Source organism: Trachypithecus francoisi, unplaced genomic scaffold, assembly GCF_009764315.1.
Source record: "Trachypithecus francoisi isolate TF-2019V2 unplaced genomic scaffold, Tfra_2.0 Lachesis_group3, whole genome shotgun sequence".
Classification (NCBI taxonomy): domain Eukaryota; kingdom Metazoa; phylum Chordata; class Mammalia; order Primates; family Cercopithecidae; genus Trachypithecus; species Trachypithecus francoisi.
In genome coordinates this window covers 40754212-40778465 of record NW_022681468.1, presented here as the reverse complement: position 1 = coordinate 40778465, position 24254 = coordinate 40754212, and the positions used below count along the sequence as shown (strand labels likewise).

General features: G+C 44.7%; 1 protein-coding gene and 1 long non-coding RNA gene across 3 annotated transcripts in view; one reads left to right on the top strand and one right to left on the bottom strand.

The window, feature by feature from the left end:
* Positions 1 to 302: 302 nt before the first annotated feature.
* Positions 303 to 22415, bottom strand: LOC117069481. Its single transcript, XR_004431561.1, has 3 exons — positions 22279 to 22415; positions 11959 to 12282; positions 303 to 736 (listed from the first exon to the last, which is right to left on the bottom strand). It is a non-coding gene; the product is annotated as an uncharacterized LOC117069481 (long non-coding RNA).
* Positions 22259 to 24254, top strand: part of MTHFD1 (methylenetetrahydrofolate dehydrogenase, cyclohydrolase and formyltetrahydrofolate synthetase 1) — a 73266-nt gene continuing 71270 nt past the window's right edge. Inside the window, exon 1 of one of the 2 annotated variants that reach the window (XM_033187753.1) lies at positions 22259 to 22692. In XM_033187753.1, the coding sequence (XP_033043644.1) occupies positions 22322 to 22692 (371 nt within the window). In that variant the 5' untranslated portion in view covers positions 22259 to 22321. The remainder of the gene's footprint in view (positions 22693 to 24254) is intronic. The other variant, XM_033187754.1, reaches the window with a different exon arrangement.

Below are 24254 nucleotides of genomic sequence, written 5' to 3'. Positions count from 1 at the left end.
TCAAGTCTTTCGTTCCAGCTAACAAGAAACGCCCACAGGTGTGGAGGGGCAGGCCACCCCTTCACCCCGTCTCTACTAAAAATACAAAAATTAGCTGGGCGTGGTGGCAGGCGCCTATAGTTCCAGCTACTCAGGAGGCTGAGACAGGAGAATCACTTGAACCCGGGAGGCGGAGGTTGCAGTGAGCCGAGATTACGTCACTGCACTCCAGCCTGGGTGACACAGCGAGACTCCGCCTCAATAAATAAATAATAAATAAATAAATAAATAAAATCAAAATATTCCATGGCATGCTGAGATCCTTCCAGTGCACCAGTGTGCCTTGGCACACAGTTTGGGAATCATGGCTGTGGCCATTTGGAAAGTGATTCTCATGTATCCCTTGAATGAGTATTCAAGATAATTATTTCATTCCAAAATGTTACTTCTGTAAGGTCCAATATAACCTCAGCCCTCCCATGCTGAAGAGCTCTCTGAAACAGGCATTGACTCCCACAGGCCTGTCCAGCTTCTGACTTGTTCCCACAGAGGATATCTTGGGTGCATCTAAAACTACCTCGAAAGGTGAGCAGTTTCCATTTTTATTTTAAATTTTCAATTTTATTTATTTATTATTTTTTGAGACAGAGTCTCACTCCGTCACCCAGGCTAAAGCGCAATGGCGCGATCTCAGCTCACTGCAACCTCCACCTCAACCTCCTGAGTAGCTGAGAATAGTTTCTTGAAAGTCACTGAGCTACAAAAAAATTACAGAAATAAAGATATGTTATTAGTTTGGGTCACCCATGTATTATGTACAAAGAATTGATACTAGAAATTTAGTCTTATCAAACATTATTAAATATAATATATTCTACTTTCCAACAGTATTTTTAAGCTAGAAAAATGGTCTCTTCTATTACAATAACTCTATTTAAAATTTCCTTTGCATTTAAATTTTTTCTTGGTTTTTTTTTTTTTTTTTTTTTTTGAGATGGAGTCTCGCTCTGTCGCCCAGGCTGGAGTGCAGTGGCCGGATCTCAGCTCACTGCAAGCTCTGCCTCCCGGGTTTATGCCATTCTCCTGCCTCAGCCTCCTGAGTAGTTGGGACTACAGGCGCCCACCACCTCACCCGGCTACTTTTTTGTATTTTTTAGTAGAGATGGGGTTTCACCATGTTAGCCAGGATGGTCTCGATCTCCTGACCTGGTGATCCGCCCGTCTCGGCCTCCCAAAGTGCTGGGATTACAGGCTTGAGCCACCGCGCCCGGCCAATTTTTTCTTGTTTTTACACTTTTATAGAGTAAACTTAATTTTATTGCTGCTTATTTTGTTATTTTTCATCCATAAGGTAATTACATTTTGGACTTCCGATTTGCTGAATCCCCTAAATACACATTTCTCTACCCATCCTTCAAAAACCATAGTGATCAACACATAGATCAAATAAAAACTACCTGTAAATCATGCCTAAAGCAAAACTAGAGAATACCACAAACTTCAATTTGCATGTAAGTGGGGAAATAAATATTCTAAACCAGCAGAGGCTGCTGCAGAGGAAGGTGCAGCTAATTTTCACCGGTATAGAACACAGACAACCTTACCCCTAGAAACAAGACAGTTCATAAATGGTGAAATACCGAGAACAAATCTGAGATCTGGTGGATCAGAACACTGACAAATGAAAGAAAAGCAAGGCTCTTGGAAGCACATGAGACCAAAAATGGCAGTTGTAGGGGCAAGGTTTCTGAGGGGAGAGGGAGGTAGTTGGGTGAGGTGTTCCTTAGAGGGTTGGTAATAAAGGAAAAGCAAAAAGCAAACAGTGGAAATTAAGAAGTTTATGCAAATGAGACAGTATTACAGAATCAGACATCATACCTCACTCCCAAAATGAAAGGCTTGATCTAGTAAACTTTAGAAACTGTACTCATTGTGCCAACAGAAGAGGGTGGTATTGAGCTAAGGAACCTAGTGAGTAAGCCCTGCCTCCAGCTACCCTAAAGTACCCTCCAGCTACCCTGAGGTTACCAGCTATGCTGAAGACCAGAGCAGTTCAAGGAATTTGAAAATGAATACAGAAATAGCAAATTATATTCACATAAAATTAAGAAGAAAAGAAAAACGCACTATCATCTAAACCATTCAGGTGATGAAGAAAAAAAAAAAAGAAATACTCCCAAAAGACAGCCATTGGCCGGGCATGGTGGCTCACGCCTGTAATCCTAACACTTTGGGAGGCCAAGGAAGTTGGATCACCTGAGGTCAGGAGTTCAAGACCAGCCTGGCCAACATGGTGAAACCCCGTCTCTACTAAAAATACAAAAATTAGTCGGGCATGGTAGCGCCGCCTGTAATCCCAGCTACTTGGGAGGTTGAGGCAGGAGAATTACTTGAACCCAGGAGGCAGAGATTGCAGTGAGCCAAGATCATGCCACTGCACTCCAGCCTGGGCAACACGAGCAAAACTCCATCTCAAAAAAAACAAATACAAACAACAACAACAACAACAACAAAAAACAGCCATGAAACACAGAACTCATATTTGACACAACACCCTGAAAAAAATTAAATATCAATTTTAAAAGGATTTACAAGAATGGGGGAAAAACTTTATTTTGAATCAGAAATGTAATAATTCAGAATAGAAATGAACAAAAAAGATGTCCAAGATACCTAGATGTGAGAGTTTAACTCCGGCGAGAAAACACAAAATCATCTAAAAAGTGAAGAGTGAACTACAAGGTGACCAAAGGAAAACAGATTTGACTGAAAATAAAGAACTGGACACGGTGGCTCACACCTGTAATCCCAGCACTTTGGGAAGTCAAGGCAGGAGAATTGCTTGAGCACAGGAGTTTGAGACCAGCCTGGGCAACATGGTGAAACCCTGTCTCTACGAAACATACAAAAATTAGTCGGGTGTGGTGGTGGCACGCTTGTAGCCCCAGCTACTCAGAAGGCTGTGGTGAGAGGATTGCTTTTAGCTCAGGAGGTCGAGGCTGTTAAGGAGAGAAAAAAGGGAAATGCTAATATCATGACTTTATGTTTTAAGCATATCTTAAGGTATAAGTTTCCTAAGCAACTAATATATGGAGATGTGACATATAATTTAAAAATTGCCCTTAATGATCAGTTAGCCTTTTAAAAATTCTCTCAAGACTGGGCGCGGTGGCTCAAGCCTGTAATCCCAGCACTTTGGGACACCAAGACGGGCAGATCACGAGGTCAGGAGATTGAGACCATCCTGGCTAACACGTTGAAACTCCGTCTCTACTAAAAATACAAAAAAATCCAACTAGCCAGGCGAGGTGGCGGGCGCCTGTAGTCCCAGCTACTCAGGAGGCTGAGGCAGAAGAATGGCGTAAACCCGGGAGGCGGAGTTTGCAGTGAGCTGAGATCCGGCCACTGCACTCCAGCCTGGGTGACAGAGAGACTCCGTCTCAAAAAAAAAAAAAAATTTCTCTCAAAATATTTGCTTTATAAGTATAGTGAAAATCTAAGCAAGTTTAGAAGCACTACTCTATTCTCTTAGACAGTGACACAGAAAATGACACATATGGTTTCCCCTGAGCTTCACATGATGACACATGATGTCATAGAACTCTACCCTCCTGGTCACTGGTTAGAGTATATAAAATAATCATATATCCAATCCCTAGCCACTGTGGGTTTAGCAGGGATAAACACTTGACCTAAACTGGGCCAATAAGACCCTTTCTTGGGATTCTCTGTCCTGTCAAGAAACTCCATATAAATCTCTATGGTTGCCAGTGACCATGTTTCCTGTCATGGAGAAAAGCAACCAGCAGTCAGATGGATGAGCTGACACATAGATGCCAAGAAGCGACCATGAGAAAGGGTTTTTTTTTTTTTTTTTTTTGAGGCGGAGTTTCGCTCTGTCGGCCAGGCTGGAGTGCTGTGGCATGATCTCGGCTCACTGCAAGCTCCGCCTCCCGGGTTCACGCCATTCTCCTGCCTCAGCCTCCCGAGTAGCTGGGACTACAGGCGCCCGCCACCACACCTGGCTAATTTTTTGTATTTTTAGTAGAGATGGGGTTTCACCGTGTTAGCCAGGATGGTCTCGATCTCCTGACCTCGTGATCTGCCCACCTCGGCCTCCCAAAGTGCTGGGATTACAAGCATGAGCCACCGCGCTCGGCTGAGAAAGGGTTTGTAGGTTCCAGGTGCTGATCCTGGGGCCCAGGTGCATCTCCATCTCCCTGGAGGTTAGATTGTTTAACTCATCTTTGATTCCATAAGCCAATATTCCCTTTTGTCCAGTTAGTTACAGTCTAAGTAGGCATGGGTGTTTATCACTTCAACTAAATTAATTTTAATTTTATTGTTTAAAAAAAAAAAACCTCTTGTTCTTGTCCTGATACTTCTTCAGGTGTGCTCTTTGCTGTGGGGGGCTCAGAAGTGACAGTACCTAACATCTGCTGGGTCTTTTCTTTGTCTGATCTTGCCTCTTGCTCTGCAGAGTCTAACGCAGTTTTCAAGTTTTCTGTTTTCACAACTACCTTCTCTTTCATCGTTTCAACATTTGCTAAAGATTGCCTGAGGCTTTCAATTGTTTTGTCCTGTGACAGCATGTAAGATGGGGGAAAGGAAGGAGATAAGTATGATTAGATCTCTTCTAAATAACAGTTATGATAACTCTTGCATCCTTTCCTTTTCTTTCTTTTTTTGTGAAGAGAGAGATATATGGAAAAGAAAAACATTACATAATTTCTAAACTAAGACATTTCCCCACCATCGTGCTCATCAATAACTATTACTTAGCACTTTTATTAACTGGCCACTTGGGATTTAAATAGTCTTAACATGTTTCCTGCATCCTCAAAGGTCTTAAAGCCCTACATTAATCAAATACAGAAAAACAGAACATAACTGGCATTTCAGTAAGAGAAATATTGCTGATAAACTGGCATATCATTTGATCAGTTATTTAGTGCCTGTTTGGCTTAAGGCATAATTTTTGAAATAGCATAACTGAAGCTTGATATGGAGAAGGTCTAAAGAAGAGCCCCCAAAATGACTATAACTTTTAACTATTACCCCAATAAGGGACACAAGTAAAACTAAAACAAAAAACAGGCTGGGTGTGGTGGCTCACACTTGTAATCCCAGCACTTTGGGAGGCCAAGGCAGGCAGATCACTTGAGGTCGGGAGTGTGAGACCAGTCTGGCCAACGTGGTGAAACCCTGTTTCTACTAAAAATACAAAAATTAGCTGGGCATAGTGGCGGACGCCTGTATTCCCAGCTACTTGGGAGGCTGAGATGGGAGGATTGCTTGAACCTGGAAGGCAGAGGTTGCAGTGAGCCAAGATCATGCTGCTGCACTCCAGTCTGGGTGACACAGCAAGACTCCATCTCAAAAAGAATAATAATACTAATAATAAAACAAAAAACAAGGGATTTGTAATCATAACACTTAGAATACCAACTATCACTGAGAAATAAGGAGAAGGATATATGGATATATGGGGGTTTCAATTGTATTGGTAATATTTGTTTCTTTTTCTTTTTTTTTGTTTTTTTGAGACGGAGTCTTGCTCTGTCGCCCAGGCTGGAGTGCAGTGGCCGGATCTCAGCTCACTGCAAGCTCCGCCTCCCGGGTTTAGGCCATTCTCCTGCCTCAGCCTCCCGAGTAGCTGGGACTAGAGGCGCCCGCCACCACGCCCGGCTAGTTTTTTGTATTTTTAGTAGAGACGGGGTTTCACCGTGTTAGCCAGGATGGTCTCGATCTCCTGACTTCGTGATCCGCCCGTCTCGGCCTCCCAAAGTGCTGGGATTACAGGCTTGAGCCACCGCGCCCGGCCTGGTAATATTTGTTTCTTAAAATGAGTGGTGAATTCCAATTCCAATTTTATTCTATATGCTTTAATATTATATATATTCTTTGTATGTATGTAAAATAATTTTAATATTAATTTTTTTTTTTACTTCAATGAACAGCATGCTGCTAAAATGGTAAAAGACCAAAGCTTAAGTGAATTTCTGAAAGCCTCACTTCCTTTACTTACTTTAAGGACATTTACTTTTGTCAGCTGGGTTTTCATATTTTTATTTGACAATTTCAAATCACTGAGCTGTTTCTGAAGTTTCTGAATTTTCTTCTCCAATTTTTGCATTGTGGCAATCTGCAAATTCCGCCAAATATTCAATAACCTTTGTTGCATGTTGTCTTTCTCTAGCTTTCTGAACTTCTTGCTAAGCTTGTCTATCTGGGAATGCTTAGTCCCTGAGTTTTCCTTTGCAGAAATCAACAGTATTGAAGGCCGGGCGCGGTGGCTCAAGCCTGTAATCCCAGCACTTTGGGAGGCCGAGACGGTTGGATCACGAGGTCAGGAGATCGAGACCATCCTGGCTAACATGGTGAAACCCCGTCTCTACTAAAAAAAATACAAAAAAAAACTAGCCGGGCGAGGTGGCGGACGCCTGTAGTCCCAGCTACTCGGGAGGCTGAGGCAGGAGAATGGCGTGAACCTGGGAGGCGGAGCTTGCAGTGAGCTGAGATCCGGCCACTGCACTCCAGCCTGGGCGGCAGAGCGAGACTCCGTCTCAAAAAAAAAAAAAACAGTATTGAAATAAAAAATTGTGCTTTAAGATGTTATTCTGCACTAGCATAATACCACATCCACTCCAGACTAACACACTGCAGATTTAACAATACTTCCATAAGTAAAATATTTTTCACCATAAATATGCATTATTAAAATAATCAGGAAAATAAAATATGACAATAAAAGTGATGACTCAGGACTACCAAGGGTACAATGAAATAGATTTTATAAGTACCAAGCAGTAGTATAGATTAGTTCAACTTTTCTAGGAATGTATTATAAAGAAATAATCAAACATGTGGATAAATTCACACATGGGCCGGGCACGGTGGCTTACGCCTGTAATCCCAGCACTTTGGGAGGCCAAGGTGGGCAGATCATGAGGTCAGGAGTTCGAGACCATGGCCAACATGGTGAAACCCCATCTCTACTAAAAGTACAAAAGTTAACTGGGCGTGGTGGCAGGTGCCTGTAATCCCAGCTACTGGAGAGGCTGAGGCAAGAGAATTGCTTGAGGGTTGATTGAAGGCAGAGGTTGCAGTGAGCCGAGATTGCGCCACTGCACTCCAGCCTGGGCGAAGGAGTGAAACTCCGTCTCGGGGGGTGGAAAAAAAAAGATTCACACAAAGATATTCTTTATTTTATTTTATTTTTTAAGTTAGGGTCTTGCTCTGTCGCCCATGCTGGAATGCAGTGGCGTTATCACAGCTCACTGCAGGCTCGACCTCCCAGGCTCAGGTGATCCTCCCATCTCAACCTCTGGAGTAGCTGGGACTACAGGGTGTGCACACCCAGCTTTTTTTTTTTTTTCCTCAAATTCCTGGGCTCAAGTAATTCTCCTGCCTTGCTCACCCAAAGTGCTGGTATTACAAGCGCGAGCCACTGCACCCGGCCACAAAGATATTCAGATATTCTTTTTGAATATCTGAGAGATTTGCTCTTGTGGCCCAGGTTGGAGTGCAATGGCATAATCTTGGCTAACTGCAATCTCCGCCTCCTGGGTTCAAGTGATTCCCCAGTCTCAGCCTAGTAACTGGAATTACAGGCACCTGTCACCATGCCTCGCTAATTTTTTTATTTTTAGTAGAGACAGGGTTTCACCATGTTGGTCAGGCTGGTCTCAAACTCCTGACCTCAGGTGATCCGCCCACCTTGGCCTCCCAAAGTGCTGAGATTACAGGCGTGAGCCACCGCACCTGGCCCACAAAAATATTCTTTACAACATTATTCATAATAGAAAAAACTGAAACAATGCAAATGTCAAAAAAGAAAAATTATTACATAATAGATTATTCCCCAGAAATTAGGTTTTCAAAAATATTTATTAAGAAAAAATAGGCCGCGCGCGGTGGCTCAAGCCTGTAATCCCAGCACTTTGGGAGGCCGAGGCGGGCGGATCACGAGGTCAGGAGATCGAGACCATCCTGGCTAACATGGTGAAACCCCGTCTCTACTAAAAAAAATACAAAAAATTAGCCGGGCGTGGTGGCGGGCGCCTGTAGTCCCAGCTACTCGGAGGCTGAGGCGGGAGAATGGCGTGAACCCGGGAGGCAGAGCTTGCAGTGAGCCGAGATCGCGCCACTGCACTCCAGCCTGGGCGACACAGCGAGACTCCGTCTCAAAAAAAAAAAAAAGAAAAAAGAAAAAATAACAATGATGTAGTCAATGAAAAAAGTAGGATTAAGAAAAACTATGCATAACTCGATTATGATAAAAATATACATGGAAAATAACCAGAGGGAAATGTACCTATATTTAATATTAGTTATAGCAAAATGGTGGCAGTACTGGTGATTTCAATTTTATTTCTATTATTTTCTACTTTACAAATCTTCACTAATACACATGATCTTTTTATTTTTTGAGACAGGGTCTCACTCTGTTGCTCAGGCTAGAGTGCAGTGGTGCAATCACAACACACTGCAGCCTCGACCTCCCATTCTCAACCCATCCTCCCACCTCAGCCTCCCCAGTAGGTGGGACTACAGGTGTGTACCACGCCTGGCTAGTTTTTGAATATTTTGTAGAGACGGGGTGTTGCCATGCTGTCCAGGCTGATCTAAAATTCCTGGGCTCCAGCTATCCACCCACCTCAGCCTCCCTAAGTGCTGGAATTACGGACGTGAGCCACCATGTCCAGCTGAATTAATTTAATCATGAGAAAAAAATTAGTTATCTAAAATGTTATTACAAAAAAAGTGTAGTAAATGTTTTAATCAATTAAAAGAACTAAAATAACGTATTAAGGAACAAGAATCAAAATGGCACATTTTTCTCAATAACAATCCTAGAGACTAGAAGACAATGGAGTCTATGTTTGAAAATAAAGTCTAAACCCAGCTATCAATTGAGTATGATGATTCAAAGACATTGTCATTCACACAAGGACCTCAAAAAATGTCTCTCTACAAGGCACCATTTCTTAGGAAGCCATTGGAGGATGTGTTCCAGTAAAATAAGAAAGGAAACCAAAAAAGAGGAAGAAATGTGATTTGGCAAACAATGAAACCTAACCAGGAGATTAGAGAAGGAAAGTCACAGGATCATAGATGTGCCCAGGCCCACAGAGCAAAATCCAGACTGAAGCAAGGGAATGAAGAACTTTGGGAGAGAAAAAATGGGAGATTTTTACAGACTAAAGGATCATCTGATACAGATTTGGGCAGGAAAAAACCTTAATAAATGAATGCTGAAAATTAAATGTATGAAAATATAAGGAAGGTATTAGCTACAGGAAAAATAAAATGCAATACAATAAAGAAAATGTACCAAGAATATAGTACTTCACGCTTCTGTAAACATTTAGTATCATGGTAATGTAAATGCTGATTATGCATTTAGCTTAAAATATCAATATAACCATATTGGGAAGATGAGAAAGGAGCAGGTAGGAAAGTGGTATAAGAGAGATGAAATTTCAGACTGGGCGCAGTGGCTCACTCTTATAATCCCAGTACTTTGGGAGGGCAAGGCAGGCAGATCACCTGAGGTCGGGAGTTCGAGACCAGCCTGACCAACATGGAGGAACCCCCGTCTCTACTAAAAATACAAAATTAGCTAGGCCTGGTGATGCATGCCTGTAATCCCAGCTACTTGGGAGGCTGAGGCAGGAGAATCACTTGAACCCGGAAGGCGGAGGTTGCAGTGAGCCGAGATTGTGCCACTGCACTCCAACCTGGGTGATAAGAATGAAATTCTGTCTCAAAAAAAAAAAAAAAAAAAAAGAGAGATGAAATTTCATCTATCAGATAACAGGAAATCAACAATATGTCTAATATAGATAACTCAAGATAAGGTGGTTTAAAATTATTTAGGAAAATGGAAGTTACTACCAGAAACAGCTAAAAGAGTTAAAAAGAGCTCCCTCTGGGAAAAAAGAGAAGTACAGAAGAGGGCTGCTCCTTTTCAATAAAATACTCTTGGTATATTTGATTATGAAATGTGTGTGTGTGTGTGTGTGGTGTGTGTGTGTGTGTGTAAAGGTTAAAAAAAATTCTAGGCTGGGTGCAGTGGCTCACGCCTGTAATCCCAGCACTTTGGGAGGCCGAGGCAGGTGGATCACTTGAGGTCAGGAGTTTGAGACCAGCCTGGCCAAGGTGATGAAACCCTGTCTCTGCTAAAAATACAAAAATTTGCTGGGTATGGTGGTGCGCACCTGTAATCCCAGCTACTAGGGAGGCTGAAGCAGGAGAATTGCTTGAACCTGGGAGGAGGCGGAGGTTGCAGTGAGCCGAGATTGCACCACTGCACTCCAGCCTGGGCAGCAAGAGTGAAACTCGGCCGGCGCGGTGGCTCAAGCCTGTAATCCCAGCACTTTGGGAGGCCGGACGGGCGGATCACGAGGTCAGGAGATCGAGACCATCCTGGCTAACACGGTGAAACCTCGTCTCTACTAAAAGAATACAAAAAACTAGCCGGCGAGGTAGCGGCGCCTGTAGTCCCAGCTACTCGGGAGGCTGAGGCAGAGAATAGCGTAAACCCGGGAGGCGGAGCTTGCAGTGAGCTGAGATCCGGCCATTGCACTCCAGCCTGGGTGGCAGAGCGAGACTCGTCTCAAAAAAAAAAAAAAAAAAAAAAAAAAAAAAAAAAAAAAAAAAAAGAGTGAAACTCTGTCCCAAAAACAAAAACAAACAAGCAAAAATTCTAAATACCTTCAGTTCAAAAAATGGAAATCAACACTAAAATTACAAAAATACATAGAACATAGTGAAAACAACATTTCTTATAAAAATCTATTGGACAAGCTACAGAAACATTTTTTTTTTTTTTTTTTTTTTTTTTTTTGAGACGGAGTCTTGCTCTGCCACCCAGGCTGGAGTACAGTGGCCGATCTCAGCTCACTGCAAGCTCCACCTCCCGGGTTTACGCCATTCTCCTGCCTCAGCCTCCCGAGTAGCTGGGACTACAGGCGCCCGCCTCGTCGCCCGGCTAGTTTTTTGTATTTTTTTAAGTAGAGACAGGGTTTCACCGTATTAGCCAGGATGGTCTCGATCTCCTGACCTCGTGATCCGCCCGTCTCGGCCTCCCAAAGTGCTGGGATTACAGGCTTGAGCCACCGCGCCCGGCCAGAGAAACATTTAATAGTACTTACTCCTTTTCCGATTTAAAAACAAAAGACAAAAAAAAGCACATTAACTTAAGAAGGGAAAAGAGAAAGTAGGGTGCAGATTTAATAAACATACTATATATATTCATTATATATAAACCAAAATAAACTAGTAAAATGTATATTTATTTATTTATTTTTGAGACAGAGTCTAGCTCTGTTGCCCAGGCTGGAGTGCAGTGCCACAATCTCAGCTCACTGCAACCTCCACCTCCCTGGTTCAAGTGATTCTCCTGCCTCAGCCTCCCAAGTAGCTGAGATTAGAGGTGCACATCACCATGCCCAGTTAACATTTGTATTTTTAGTAGAGATGGGGTTTCACCGTGTTAGCCAGGATGTTCTCGATCTCCTGACCTCGTGATCCTCCCGTCTCGGCCTCCCAAAGTGCTGGGATTACAGGCGTGAGCCACCACACCCGGCCCATTTTGATTTTTATTGAACTTATACTAAACTAAGCATTTATCATGTGTTAACTCTGCAATCACTCTGTGAGGTGGGAACTACACACCGTCCCCCACGTCACAAATGAAAATGAGGCACAGACAGGATAAGTAATCTGCCCAAGAGCACACAGCTGGCAAATGGCAGAGCTAGGCTTCATGCTGGGGCTCCACGCTCTTAATAAACATGCTGCACTACCTCCAATATAATAATGAACAGCCTCTTCTCTTCTTTCACTGTAATAGTAAAAATAGAATTATAACTATAATTCAGAGCCACAGAGTTTCCTAAATCGACTAATATTAAAGTCTACATCATAAAAGAATCAAATTGGAAAGAATAACTTTTATATCTATATACTTACAGATTTCCAAGATTTCTTATTTGCACCAATTTTCCGAATCCTCTCTTTACCAGCCTCCTCTGTAGTTGGTAGAGAGACAATGCCGTCATGCAGAAGAATACTGTCACACAGTAGCCAAGTGACCAAGGAAATTCTGATATTGGGACTGCACAGTTTTAGTTTCCCAGCTGAATGAATATGGAGGTCTAATTCAGATGCTTGTTTTTCTTTAGGGTTCAAATCTTGTTGACATTTATTCCAAATTTTCTACTCATTTTTTGGTCCTTCAGACTGAAAAGTGGTGTCTCTCTCAAAGTTCTTGGCCAGGATAGCTTCACTCTTATCCTAAATAAGCCAATATACAGATTAAACTTCCTGTTTGAAATTTAATACTGAGACATCTATTCCCCTTCTTTTGAAATATAAAATAGCACAAAACTTCAGGAGAAAAGACCCTCAATGGAATGAGTTAGTCACAGCTGGGCACCATGGCCCATGCCTGTAATCCCAGCACTTTGTGGGGCCAAGGCAGGTGGATCGCCTGAGGTCAGGAGTTCGAGACCAATCTGACCAACGTCTCTACTAAAAATACAAAAATTAGCTGGGTGTGGTGGTGGGTGCCTGTAATCCCAGTTACTTGGGAGGCTGAGATAGGAGAACGGCTTGAAATCAGGAGGCGGAGGTTGCAGTGAGCAGAGATGTCACCATTGCACTCCTGCCTGGGTGACAAGAGAGAAACTCCATCTCAAAAAAAAAAAAAAAGAAAGAGTCAGTCACATAAGTAAGACAAGGACATACTCAGAAGAGCAAACTAGAACAGCAAGAGGTATTGAAATTACGTTATGGAGAAACTGCTTCGAGAACACAAGAAAATTAGCTTAGAGGGGCAGCTAACCAGAGTCCCATTTGATAAGGGTAAACTCATTACAGAAAAGTGTGAGGTAATAAATGTATAAGAAATGATAGAAATTTTAAAAATCAGCGTTTTGAAATGCCTTGCCTTTTGAAATAAGATTCAGGCAAAGACCGGCCGGGCGCGGTGGCTCACGTCTGTAATCCCAGGACTTTGGGAGACCGAGGCGGGCAAATCACGAGGTCAGGAGATCTAGACCATTCTGGTTAACACGGTGAAACCCTGTCTCTACTAAAAATACAAAAAATTATCCAGGCTTGGTGGTGGGCGCCTGTAGTCCCAGCTACTCGGGAGGCTGAGGCGGCAGAATGGTGTGAACTTGAAAGGCGGAGCTTGCAGTGAGCCGAAATCACGCCACTGCGCTTCAGCCTAGGCGACAGAGCGAAATTCCGTCTCAAAAAAAAAAAAAAAAAAAAAAATTCAAAGATCGTCAATGAATGCTAAGATCATTAAGTGAAAAGCTTAGGCCGGGCGCGGTGGCTCAAGCCTGTAATCCCAGCACTTTGGGAGGCGGATCACGAGGTCAGGAGATCGAGACCATCCTGGCTAACACGGTGAAACTCCGTCTCTACTAAAAAATACAAAAAAACTAGCCAGGCGAGGTGGCAGGTGCCTGTAGTCCCAGCTACTCCGGAGGCTGAGGCAGGAGAATACCGTGAACCCGGGAGGCGGAGCTTGCAGTGAGCTGAGATCCGGCCACTGCACTCCAGCCTGGGCGACAGAGCAAGACTCCATCTCAAAAAAAAAAAAAAAAAAGAAAAGCTTATAAAGACTTAATTATGGTTATAGAATACAATTTAAATAACAATTTCAATACTGTGAAAGTATAAGTGAAAGAAGTCACATTTCTTTTCCCCAACCTTTCCGCTGCACTTTTCTAATCATTCTGTTTCCATTGAAAATATGACAGGAGGCTGGGCGCGGTGGCTCAAGCCTGTAATCCCAGCACTTTGGGAGGCCTAGACGGGCGGATCACGAGGTAAGGAGATCGAGACCATCCTGGCTAACACGGTGAAACCCCGTCTCTACTTAAAATACAAAAAACTAGCCGGGCGAGGTGGCGGGCGCCTGTAGTCCCAGCTACTTCAGAGGCTGAGGCAGGAGAATGGCGTAAACCCGGGAGGCGGAGCTTGCACTGAGCTGAGATCCGGCCACTGCACTCCAGCCTGGGAGACAGAGCCAGACTCCGTCTCCAAAAAAAAAAAAAAAAAAAAAAAAAAATTAATAACATCTTTCTGTGTTGTTATATATAAAATATATCTCTTTTTAAACGTTTTTAAATTTTGGAGACAGGGTCTTGCTATGTTGCTCAGGCTGGTCTCAAACTGGTCCCAAGCTATCCTCCTGCCTCAGCCTCCCAAGTATCTGGGACTATAGGTGGCATCTGGCTACAGTATATTTCCTTCTTTTTTTAATTTGAGACGGAGTCTTGCTCTGTCACCCAGGCTGGAGTGCAGTGGTGCAATCACAACTCATTGCAAGCTCCGCCTCCTGGGTTCATGCCATTCTCCTGCCTCAGCCTCCTGAGTAGCTGGGACTGCAGGCACCCGCCACCAGGCCTGGCTAATTTTTTTGTATTTTTAGTAGAGACGGGGTTTCACCGTGTTAGCCAGGATGGTCTTGATCTCCAACCTTGTGATCCGCCCGCCTCAGCCTCCCAAGGTGCTGGGATTACAGGAGTGAACCACTGTGCCCGGCCTACAGTATGTTTCTTGAAAATGCTAAGCATTAGTTTTCTTTTTTAAAAAATCTTGTCTTGTACTGAAATGACTATACTGAAACCGCCTGTGCAAAACTATGCCTGAGACAGTGAAAGAGATCTAACTTAACTGACTCCATCTTGTTTCTAACCTCCAAACTGTCCTTGTGCATTCCTGGGTGTAGGCTGAACTAACTTTGGGAGAAACTTACTTTATAGTTTATAGTTTAAAACAAAGACAACAGCCCTTTCCCAAAGCAGACCTCCTTCTTGCCTGGAGATTAGATTGTCTTGGTAGGACTAACCTTAGCCACAAGATTAGAAATTATGGTTTAGGAGTCATGCAGCTGGGGGCTACAAGATTCTGACCCTCCCTAAACTGCTCCTAAGATCAGTACTTGAGATATTTTGCAGACCCTGCACTTGATGGGTCAGCTGGCACCACCATAAACTGGCTTATCTGATCTTGTAGTCTCCACCCAGGAATTGACTCAGCTCAAGAAGACAGCTTCCATTCCCTATGATTTCATCTCTGACCAATCAGTACTCATGGTTCACTGGCTTCCTCCCACCCACCATGTTGTCCTTAAAAACTCTGAAGGCAGAATGCTCTGTGGATACAGATTTGAGTAATAATAACACTCTGGTCTCCCGCACAGCCAGCTCTGTGTGAATTTATCTTTCCCTATTGCAATCGCCCTGTCTTGAGAAATCGTCTCTGTCTAGGCAGCGGGCAACGTGAACCCACTGGGCAGTTAAAATGCCATCTATCTTTAAAGTAATTATTGAAATTGTCGGGTTTATCATGTTATTTATTGTTTTTCCCATCTATTCTCTGTTCCTTTACTACTACTCTACCACTTTAATTTGGATTAATAAAGTTTTTGTTTGTTCGTTTATTTTTTGAGAGGGAGTCTCACTCTGTTGCCCAGGCTGGAACGCAGTAGCGCAATCGCTGCTCACTGCAACCTGATTCCCTGGTTCAAACAATTCTCCTGCCTCAGCCTCCCCAGAAGCTGGAATTACAGGTATGTGCCACCACGCCTAGTTAATTTTTGTATTTTTAGTAGAGACGGGGTTTCACCATGTTGGCCAGGATGGTTTCAATCTCCTGACCTCCTGATCCGCCCGTCTTGGCCTCCCAAAGTGCTGGGATTACAGGCATGAGCCATTGCACCTGGCCAGGCATGCTCTACTTTGCCCAGGTATTTTTAGTAGAGATGGGGTTTCATCATGTTGGCCAGGCTGGTCTGGAACTCCTGGCCTCAAGTGGTCCACCCGGCTCGGCCTCCCAAAGTGCTGGGATTACAGGCATAAAGGCATGAGCCACTGCGTCTGGCCTTGGATTAATAAAGTTTTTAATTTCATTTTTCTTCCATATTAAGTTTTTAATATCTTTTAAATTATTGTTTAGTTGTTAAGCTGGATTTTGTGATTACATAATGCATATTTGATTTATTACATTCTACTTTTTTATTTTTTCTTTCTTTTTTTTTTTTTTTGAGAGTCTCACTCTGCTGCCCAGGCTGGAGTGCAGTGGCACCATCTTGGCTCACTGCAACCTCTGCCTCCCAGGTGCAAGCTATTCTTGTGCTTCAGCATCCCAAGTAGCTTGGATTACAGATGCGTGCCACCATACCTGGCTAATTTTTGTAATTTTAGTAGAGGTGGGTTTCACTATGTTGGCCAGGCTGATCTTGAACTCTTGACCTCAAGTGATCCACCCTCCTCAGCCTCCCAAAGTACTCGGATTACAGGTGTGAGCCACCATGCCCGGTCTATTACATTCTACTTTAATACTTTTGTGGTACCCCCTAAATAAAATATTTATGATAGCATAACTTCATCTACCATTTCTTGCCCTTGTACTTTTGATATATATTTTACTTTTTCATATATTATAAATTGTATAGAATTTTTTAAATTAACTGTCAGTACGAATTTCTATTTACCCTTTCTTTACTCCTTATTCTACCCTACAGTTCTCTGTAGCCACTAAGGATCATTTTCCTTCATCCTGAAAAATTGCCTGGTGTGTTTCTTAATAGTGTAGTTCTTCTGACAATAAATGTTTTCTTTTTTTTTCTTCTGAAATCATGTTTATTTCATCTTCAATTCTGAAGGATAATTTCACTGAGCATAGATTCTGGGTTGTCAGTATTTTTTCTTTCAGTACTTTAAGATGCCATGCAATTATCTCTAACTTTTGGCTGGGAACAGTGGCTCATGCCTATAATCCCAGCACCTTGGGAGGCTGAGGTGGAAGGATTGCTTGAGCCCAGCAACTCAAGACCATCCTGGACAACAAAGTGAGACCTTGTATTTACAAAAAAAATTTTAAAAATTAGCTGGGCATGGTGGTATGTCCCTGTGGTACCCACTACTCAGAAGGCTGAGTCAGGAGCATCACTTATGCCCAGGTTTGAAGTTGCAGTAAGCCATGATCGTACCACTGCATTCCAGTCTGGGTGAGAGAGTAAGATCCCATCTCAAAAAAAGGAACTGCCTCAGCAATTACGGAGGCTGGCGTCAGGGGTGGTGACATGTGTCTATAGTCCCAACTACTCAGGAAGATCACTTGAGCCCAGGAGTTCAAGGTTGCAGTGAGCTATGATTGTGTTACTGCACTCTAGCCTGGGCGACAGAGTAAAATCCTGTTAAAAAAAAAAATTCCTGGAAGTATAATTATAATGTCAAAGAAAATACAAATTTAAAACTTCCGGGCCAGGCATGGTGGTTCACACCTGTACCAATCCCAGCACTTTGGGAGGCCAAGGCAGGCAGATCACGAGTTCAAGAGATTGAGACCATCCTGGCCAACATGGTGAAACCCTGTCTCTACTAAAAGTACAAAAATTAGCTGGGCGTAGTGGCGCCGCCTGCAGTCCCAGCTACTCAGGAGGCTGAGGCAGGAGACTTGCTTGAACCCGGGAGGCAGAGATTTCAGTGAGCCGAGATCGCGCGACTGGCTATTTTCATAGATATTATCAAATTACCCCTCAAAAAGGCTGTAAAAATGGGGCCTCTGCAAAAAGTAAACATTTTTTCTAGCAACTGCCTTTATAAGTATTTAGGTAAAAATATTTTGTCCTTCTATTCTCTGTGAAAGATTGATTTTCATTCTCTATTTGACCAATTTGCAACAGTTGACAGAATTAATTACCCCTTTTTCCATGAAACACATTCTTCACTTGTTTTCTTTTTTTTTTCTTTTTTTTTTTTTTTTTGAGACGGAGTCTTGCTCTGCCACCCAGGCTGGAGTGCAGTGGCCGGATCTCAGCTCACTGCAAGCTCCGCCTCCCGGGTTTACGCCATTCTCCTGCCTCAGCCTCCCGAGTAGCTGGGACTACAGGCGCCCGCCTCGTCGCCCGGCTAGTTTTTGTATTTTTAAGTAGAGACAGGGTTTCACCGTATTAGCCAGGATGGTCTCGATTTCCTGACCTCGTGATCCGCCCGTCTCGGCCTCCCAAAGTGCTGGGATTACAGGCTTGAGCCACCGCGCCCGGCCCCTGTTTTTTTTTTTTTTTAAGACAGAGTCTTACTCTGTCGCTCAGGCTGGAGTGCAGTGGCACGATCTCGGCTCACTGCAATCTCTGCCCGCTGAGTTCAAGCAATTCTCCTGCCTCAGCCTCCCTAGGAACTGGGATTACAGGCGTGCACTACCACACCTGGCTAGTTTTTGTATTTTTAGTAGAGACAGGGGTTTCGCCATGTTTGTCAGGCCAGTCTCGAACTCCTGACCTCAAGTGATCCGCCTGCCTCGGCCTCCCAAAGTGCTGGGATTATAGGTGTGACACCATGCCAGGCCTCTTCACTTGTCTTCTAAGGTGGGATGCCCTTGGTGTTTTCCTTAGAACACTCTGGACTCTCCTTTCCTTTTAAGAGACAGGGTCTTGCTCTGTTGCCTAGGTTGGAGTGCAGTGGGATGAGTATAGCTTACTGAAGTCTCCAACTTCTAGGCTCACAGGATCCTCCCATGTCAGCCTTCTGAGTAACTGGGACCATAGGCACGTGCCACCACGCCCAGCTAATTTTTAAAATTTTAATTAATTAATTTGAGATGGAGTCTTGCTCTGTCTCCCAGGTTGGAGTGAAGTGGCACAATCTTCGCTTACTGCAACCTCTGCCTCCCGGGTTCAACGGATTCTCCCGCCTCGGCCTCCCGAGTAGCTGAGATTATAGGCACCAGCCATCGCACCCGGCTAATTTTTATATTTTTAGTAGAGATAGGGTTTCACTGTGTTGGCCAAGTTGGTCTCGAACTCCTGACCTCAGCTGATCCGCCCACCTCGGCCTCCAAAGTACTTGGATTACAGGCAAGTTTTTTTAGTTTTTATTTTTGTAGAGACAGGGTCTTGCTATGTTGCTCAGGCTGTTCTACAAACTCCTGGATTCAAGTGACCTTCCTATATTTGGTCTCCCAAAGTGGATTCTCCTTTGCAATCTTCCTTCTAGGTTCCTCCTGTCTCCTTGCATTCTGAACACTGAAAGGTTCTAGGTGTTAGTCTTTGGTCCTCTTTCTACCTACACTAATTCCCTTGGTTGGATCTCGTTCAGTCTCATGGATTTAAATATCTTCTCTCCATTTGGATGTCTAAATCTAAAAATGTCTAAAGCCGAATTCATAATCCTTTTTTTTTTGAGACAGAGTCTCACTCTGTTACTGAGGCTGGACTGCAGTTGTGCAATATCAGCTCACCACAACCTCCACCTCCTGGATTCAAGCAATTCTTGTCTCACAGCCTCCCATGTAGCTGGGATTACAGGCACTTGCCACCATGACCAGCTAATTTTTGTATTTTTAGTAGAGACGGGGTTTCACCATGTTGGCCAGGCTGGTCTTGAACTCCTGGCCTCAGGTGATCCACCTGCCTCGGCCAACCAAAGTGCTAGGATTACAGGTGTAAGCCACCACACCCAGCCTTGAATTCATAATCTTAACCCCAAAACCTAGTCCTTCTACATTTTACCTTATTTCACCTCAGTGAATGGCAATCCCATCTATCCAGGTGCTCAAAGCAAATCCTTGCTTTCTTTCTTTTACATTCCAAGTTCCTCTCTTCATTAAGGTTTCTGCTCAGGTCGGATGCCCAAAGAAATCTCTCTTAGCACATTTCTGAGACAACACTCTCCCACCTCCCAGCATCACTGCCTATACTCTTAGCTTGCCTATTTTTAAAACATAGCATGTCATCATCTCTAAAATTAGCCTATGTATTTCTTTACTTGATCATTGTCTCCTCTACCAGAATATGAACTAAGAGCAGAAATTTTGCTGGTTTACTGGGGTATCGCTAGCATCTAACAGCAGTGCTGTTGGCATAGTGGCCACTCAATAATTATTTGCTCCATGAATGAATGATTTTTGCAACTCATACATACATACTGTCAAAACCCAGCCTGTTGAGATGGTAAAGGCAGTAGATTTAGAGATGAAACATCAGATTTGGGGCCTATACCAGCTACAACTATGCAGCTTTGGGTGTTATCCTTCAAAGTCTAACCCTCTCTGTAAAATGGGGTTTCTGCCGGGCGCGGTGGCTCAAGCCTGTAATCCCAGCACTTTGGGAGGCCGAGACGGGCGGATCACGAGGTCAGGAGATCGAGACCATCCTGGCTAACACGGTGAAACCCCGTCTCTACTAAAAATACAAAAAACTAGCCGGGCGAGGTGGCGGGCGCCTGTAGTCCCAGCTACTCCGGAGGCTGAGGCAGGAGAATGGCGTAAAACCCGGGAGGCGGAGCTTGCAGTGAGCTGAGATCCGGCCACTGCACTCCAGCCCGGGCGAAAGAGCAAGACTCCGTCTCAAAAAAAAAAAAAAAAAAAAAAAATGGGGTTTCTGCCATCTTCCTCAACAAATAAGAAAGCTGGAATAGTCAATATCTATTTGGTAGTATAAGACAAAAGATTCACTATCTGCAATTTACCAGAAACATTTCCTTCAATTTTCTTCTTAATTTCATCTGTTTAGGTACAACGCGAGACAGTGTGTTTTAGGGTTATTATTATAACATCATTATATTACTAAGTCTGTGCCTTTAACATATCACTTGTGCAAACTTGAAGAATAGTAACTTTAAGGCCACGCACGCTGGCTCATGCCCATTATCCTGGCATTTTGGGAGGCCGAGGCAGACTAATCTCTTGAGATCAAGACCAGTCTGGTCAACATAGTGAAACCCCAACTCTATCAAAAATGGAAAAGTTAGCTGGCATGGTGGCAGGCGCCTGTGGTCCAAGCTACTGGGGGCTGAGGTGGGAGGATCATTTGAACCCAGGAGGCAGAGGCTACAAAGACCGGAGATCCTGCCACTGCACTCCAGCCGGAGTGACATAGCGAGACTCTGTCTCAAAAACAAACAAACAAAAAACAAAAACAATATATATATATAAGAAATAATTACCAGAAATAGAAAATCACGAGATTATCTAATCCCATATATGGGGCTACTATAAATAACCTCAGAATTTAGAAATAAGAAAAAAATACTAAAAGCCCCCAAATTAATAAAAAATCAGTTTTAGGCCAGGTGCGGTGGCTCACGCCTGTAATCCCAGCACTCTGGGAGGCCGAGCCGGTGGATCACAAGGTCAGGAGTTCAAGACCAGCCTGGCCAAGATGGTGAAACCCTCTCTCTACTAAAAATACAAAAATTAGCCCGGCGTGGTGGCGGGCTAACTAGGTGGCGCCTGTAATCCCAGCTACTCGGGAAGCTGAGGCAGAGAACAGATTGAACCCAGGAAGCGGAGGCTGCAGTGAGCCAAAATCGCCACTGCACTCCATCCTGGGCGACAGAGTAAGACTCTGTCTCAGAAAAAAAAAAAAAAAAGTTTTAGATGAGCTCTGCTATTAGTTGAAACAGGCCACCATCAGAAACAGCCTGTAAAAGAAACCCGGTATCTGGTCAAGTCCTAAGTGACCTGAACCACGCATCTTCAGGACCATACTGGGATGACTGTAACCTGAGCGCGGTTCCTCCAGCACAGCAGCTACATTCATCCGACTCAGTAACTCAAGGGGCCAGTCCTTTCCAGTATCCCAGCTGCCGTCGCCCTGTCAGGCTCCCCAGGCAATCGCCCATCTTATTCCTTCTCCAGCGTGGACGCCTAAGGGGAGGGAGCATCCCTCCTCGAGGGCCAAATGGCATCTAGCTTATGAAGCCCGCGTGGATTCTCCAACCCCAGACCTGCTGCGGGGCGGGGACGTGGGGGTGACAAAATCTAGACTACAACCCTCCCTGAGCCCTGGCAAACCCGGGGTGACCCCAACACCGAGGAGGCCATGAGCGCCCCAGCTATGACACTCCTTCCAGCTCGGAGGGGCCTGAAACAGCGGGCTGCGCTTCACCGAGGGCTGAGCGTCAGATTCAGCTGAGGAGATTCTAAAAGCCCGGTACTGGGCCCAGACCCAGGCCCTCCAGAGCAGAACGCGGAGGGGCCCGACCCCAGTCTGGTGGCGTAGGTGTGTGACAAAGTATGAAGGCGCGCCAAGCTCTCCAGTTTCACATGTGCGGTCGAGTCCAGCGCCCGCCACGCTCCAGCGTGGGGACCCGCCCAAAACTCCCTGGAAGCCAGGCGATTGAGACCCCGCCACCGCTTCCCCCAAAGACTGGGCGGATACTGGAGAAGCGCCTCCCGAACCCGCCAAACTGTCTCCCGCGAGACTGTCACGCCCCAGCCCCGCCCCGTAACTCTACTCCCTGATTGGCTGGAATTGGGGCCGGGTACCGGAGTCCTTTCCAGCTTAGTCTTCGGCCGGGTTTCCCGCCGAATGCAAAGGCGCACTGTGGACTGGCTCTTTCTTTCCGCCAATTATATCCGCCAGCCATTCATCACCGATTTTCTTCATCTTCCCCTCTCTCTTCCGTCCCTCAGGCCCCGACCCTTTAGCTCTCAGCTGGTTAAGGGACGCAGGGCCTTCCGGGCTGCGCATGCGCCGCCGCGTCTGCCAAGAAGCTGGCAGGGGCGCAGGCGCAGTAGTGTGATCCCCCCGCCCCGGCCAGTCCCTAAGCACGTGGGTTGGGCTGTCCTGCTTGGCTGCGGAGGTACTGGAACCTCGATATTGGTGGTGTCCATCGTGGGCAGCGGACTAATAAAGGCTATGGCGCCAGCAGAAATCCTGAACGGAAAGGAGATCTCCGCGTAAGCACCTGACATTGTTGTTGAGTGTGGGGCTGTGGACGAGGGCTCTGAGGGTGTACAGGTCCCCCGGACCCATTTTTTGCGGGAGGGACACTTGTAACGAAAGAGTTAGGCCCATAGTGCCGGAAGACCTGCAGCCAAAGGAGATCCCAAGCACAACCTGCGTTTGCAAGTGGACTGCTTAGTGGCTGTAAGCCGCTGGCTCCTGTGCTTTGGGGAAAAGTCCTGTGCCGACTATACTCCCAAACGCGCAGCTGCTGGTGACTTTCTGCCGAGAGAGAGGGTAGTTGCGGCTTCCTGGAGACCCCCTAGTCAGAACTCAGAAATCCAACCTACTTAGTTCCCGTTAATTTGGAGGTGAGTAGATGGAGACTAGTGAGGTGACAAGGCTTGACAAGACCACAAGGCTCATAATGACAGAGGGTCCTTCCAGCTCATAGCTTTTCCCATTATATCATGGTCTTATCATATGCTAAGTGAAATCTAATACATTTTTCCTTTCTCTTCAATCTCGTGCTTCTCTCTAACAGCCATCTCTGTGCCCTGGTCCTAGAGTTACTTGAAACTTAATTTGGCTCCTGAGTCCTGAGAATATTCTGCAGTTCACTTGACCTCTGCCAGTTCCACCCTTGCGGGACATCTGATTGCTTAATTAGTGGGTATCGTTGCCATCTTTACTCCCAGGAAGTAACACTGGCAGCTTTTTGTCTGGGAGGTGACTGGTGAGGAAAAATGAGAGTAGAAGGAAGAGGGAAAGATACATTCCCTCTAGTAGAGGAAGGAGGGAAAGATATATTCTGTGTGACCTTACTGAGTTTGCTCTTGGGACCTTTCACATCACCAGTTATTTAAGTAACTGTTGCCAGTCACAGCAGTTACTAAATTGTAATTGTCCTGTAACTCCTAACTTTGTAATAGAGGTTTTTGAGTGAATTACAAAGTCATTGGTGGTGAAAAGGCTGGGCCCAGTGTCTCATGCCTGTAATTCCAGCACTTTGGGAAGCCAAGGCGGGTGGATCACCTGAGGTCTGGAGCTCAAGACCAGCCTATCCAACATGGTGAAACCCCATCTCTACCAAAAATACAAAAGATTAGCCAAGTGTGGTGGCAGGTACCTGTAATCCCAGCTACTTGGAAGGCTGAGGCAGGAGAATCGCTTGAACCCGGGGCTGGGGGTGGGGCGGAGGTTGCAGTGAGCGAGGTGCGCCTTTGCATTCCAGCCTGGGCAACAAGAGCGAAACTCTGTCTAAAAAAAAAAAAAGAAATCACAATACTTATTGCTTAGTGCTTTTCAAATGTGGCTTGCTAAACTATATTTCTGCTTGACTTTTCTTTTTTGTTTGCCTGTATTCGAACTTCCTTTTCCAGTGGCTTTTTTTTTTGATATAAAAATCTTCCTTTTAGAAGGACTGTGAAGAGATAATTCAGCGCATAATAACAGTGTAGATAATTTACTGCAACTATAATGCACCTTCCGGCACTGAGAACAGGTGCTCACTGAATATGCTTTGGTTGATTGGAGAGTAAATTAAATATGTTTATCAACTCCATAAGGGCAAATA